Source organism: Volvox carteri (genome assembly GCF_000143455.1).
Source record: "Volvox carteri f. nagariensis unplaced genomic scaffold VOLCAscaffold_4, whole genome shotgun sequence".
Classification (NCBI taxonomy): domain Eukaryota; kingdom Viridiplantae; phylum Chlorophyta; class Chlorophyceae; order Chlamydomonadales; family Volvocaceae; genus Volvox; species Volvox carteri.
Window position 1 is genome coordinate 2,707,971 of NW_003307547.1, and position 2,069 is coordinate 2,710,039.

At 47.4% G+C, this 2,069-nt stretch overlaps 1 protein-coding gene across 1 annotated transcript in view; it reads right to left on the reverse strand.

Annotated features, from left to right (window-relative positions):
• Positions 1–1,422: 1,422 nt before the first annotated feature.
• Positions 1,423–2,069, reverse strand: part of VOLCADRAFT_87241 (uncharacterized protein) — a gene marked incomplete at both ends in the record, with an annotated part of 5,696 nt that continues 5,049 nt past the window's right edge. The window contains one exon of the mRNA XM_002946980.1: positions 1,423–1,437. Coding sequence (XP_002947026.1) covers positions 1,423–1,437 — 15 coding nt within the window. The remainder of the gene's footprint in view (positions 1,438–2,069) is intronic.

Genomic DNA, 2,069 nt, shown 5'->3' on the forward strand with positions numbered 1-2,069 from the left:
AGCAGCAGCGCCACCAAACAGCAGGCGTGCCTTCTTGTTTGGGTATTCCTTCCGTCGTGGCATCATCATCATTGCTGGTGGCTGTCGTGTTGGCGGCTTGATTGTTGTTGTGATGGTTGCAGGCGGGGTGGTGGGCAGGGTTTCAGCATTATGAATGGTGGAGATGATGTGCTGCTGCTGCTGCTGCTGCTGCTGCTGCTGTGGTGGTGGCGGTGGTGGCAGCGACGGTTTGGAGGGGCTTGCTGCTGCTAGTCTACTTCTTTCTGCTCCTACTCCTACTCCTGCTCCTGCTCCTCCGCCTCGATCTTTATCCAGCATCATCTCCTGCTGCTCCTGCTCCTCCTCCCCAGCAGTGCGGCTGCTCTCCACCTCTCAGCCTGAATCTCCTCCTCCTGCTCCCAAACCTCTTCCTCCTCTTCCCCCTCCCGCCAGCACTCTATAATAATAGCACGTGCCGCCTCACGTACGTCTTGCTTTTCCTGCTTCTTCCTGCAGCATGCAGAAAAAAAACGATATATTATTATATATACATTAAAAAACACATTTTCTTGTTTCAATTCAACAATGATTGTTATTATCAATAAACCAAAAATTGAGCTGCACATGCCGGTAAATTACATCAGCGAACAACCCTGATCGCTCGCGCAGTTGTTTCATGAGCCGTGACTTGAACCCACGATCACCAATTGCGCATACGTACTGCAAATTACTATGTCTTAGCACACCACAGGCTCACTGACCACTCCGGCGGGAGTAGCCGATGACTTGTATCGGGCAGCGTTAGTGTATATCCCACAACTTTCTTGTAAATCGCCCTTACTGCCGGCGTGTCCTTTCGAGGACGCTAAAGCTGTTTCTTTGTGCTTTTGTTGCGGTCTATTGATTGGTGTTTGTCTTGTTCCGTGGTTCGCGCGCATTAGACACATGTCTGCTTCTGCTTCTTCGCGGCTTGTTTTCTACTTGGCGCCTGCTCCATAAATAAAATTTTAAAAACGTCCTGATAGCTCTCGCTGTGACGGTCTCATTTCAATTGTCTGTTTGTCGTCGGCGAGCGGTGAGAAGTTGTTGTGGGAGGGCGGCGCACTTTATTACTAATATACGACAAAGCGCGATTCGCGGGGTTGTTGTATTGGTTGTTGTGCTCTATTCTCTGTTCTTCTCTGCGTGATATTTAGCATCATCATCATTTAGCATCATCATTATAGATTGCGCCCACCAGTAGTTGGACGACAAAGAAGTACATACATATGATTTAGCACTTCTGGAACTAACTCCTATTTTTTAGCACGTATCACAGCAGAGCACGTATCTTGTCAGGCGTGTCCTTATACTTTCTGCAAAGGCGTGTCCTTATTAATTACGTCAAGGACGCTCTTTTGCTAAAGCTGCTGCTGTATTAGACATATAGATATAATAATAGCATCAGTGGAACATCTCCTGCAGATGGAGGAGGATGATGGCGATGACGATGATGATGATGATGACGATGATTAATTACATCACGAACAATCTCTCTGTGTCAGAGTCCGTCCCCCTCCTGCTGTCCTGCTGTCGGTCACTCTGTGTCGCTCTGTGTCCATTCCCAGAAATATCACCAAACCCTCTCCGTCCTCTCTGTATCGGCGTATCTGTGTATCTGTGTATCTGTGTCTCTCCACGTCCTCCACCGTCTCGCTACTATACCTCCACCGTCTCCCCACCCCCGACTTTCCTCCCAACCTTATTATTATAAGCATGTCAAGCGTCGTATCTTTTTGGGCAGTGTGCCGTTGAAGATGAACGTTTAGGAGATGTGTACTACTAGTACATGTGTGCACGACACGCCGCGTCTCTGTACACAGATGTATATACAGATGTGTATGTGCTCTTCTGTGTGCTGCTCTGTGATAAGACAAAAAAAGAGGTATATTGCTATATAGTAGTAGTCGTAGTAGTTGTATCTGTTGTATCTGTTGTAGCTTTTGTTGAGTGGTGGCAACGGCAACAATAAGATGATGGATGTACATTATACTGTTGTTGCTATTATTATTAGCAGTACCAAACTCTGCTGCTGCGGCCGCCAAATCGTG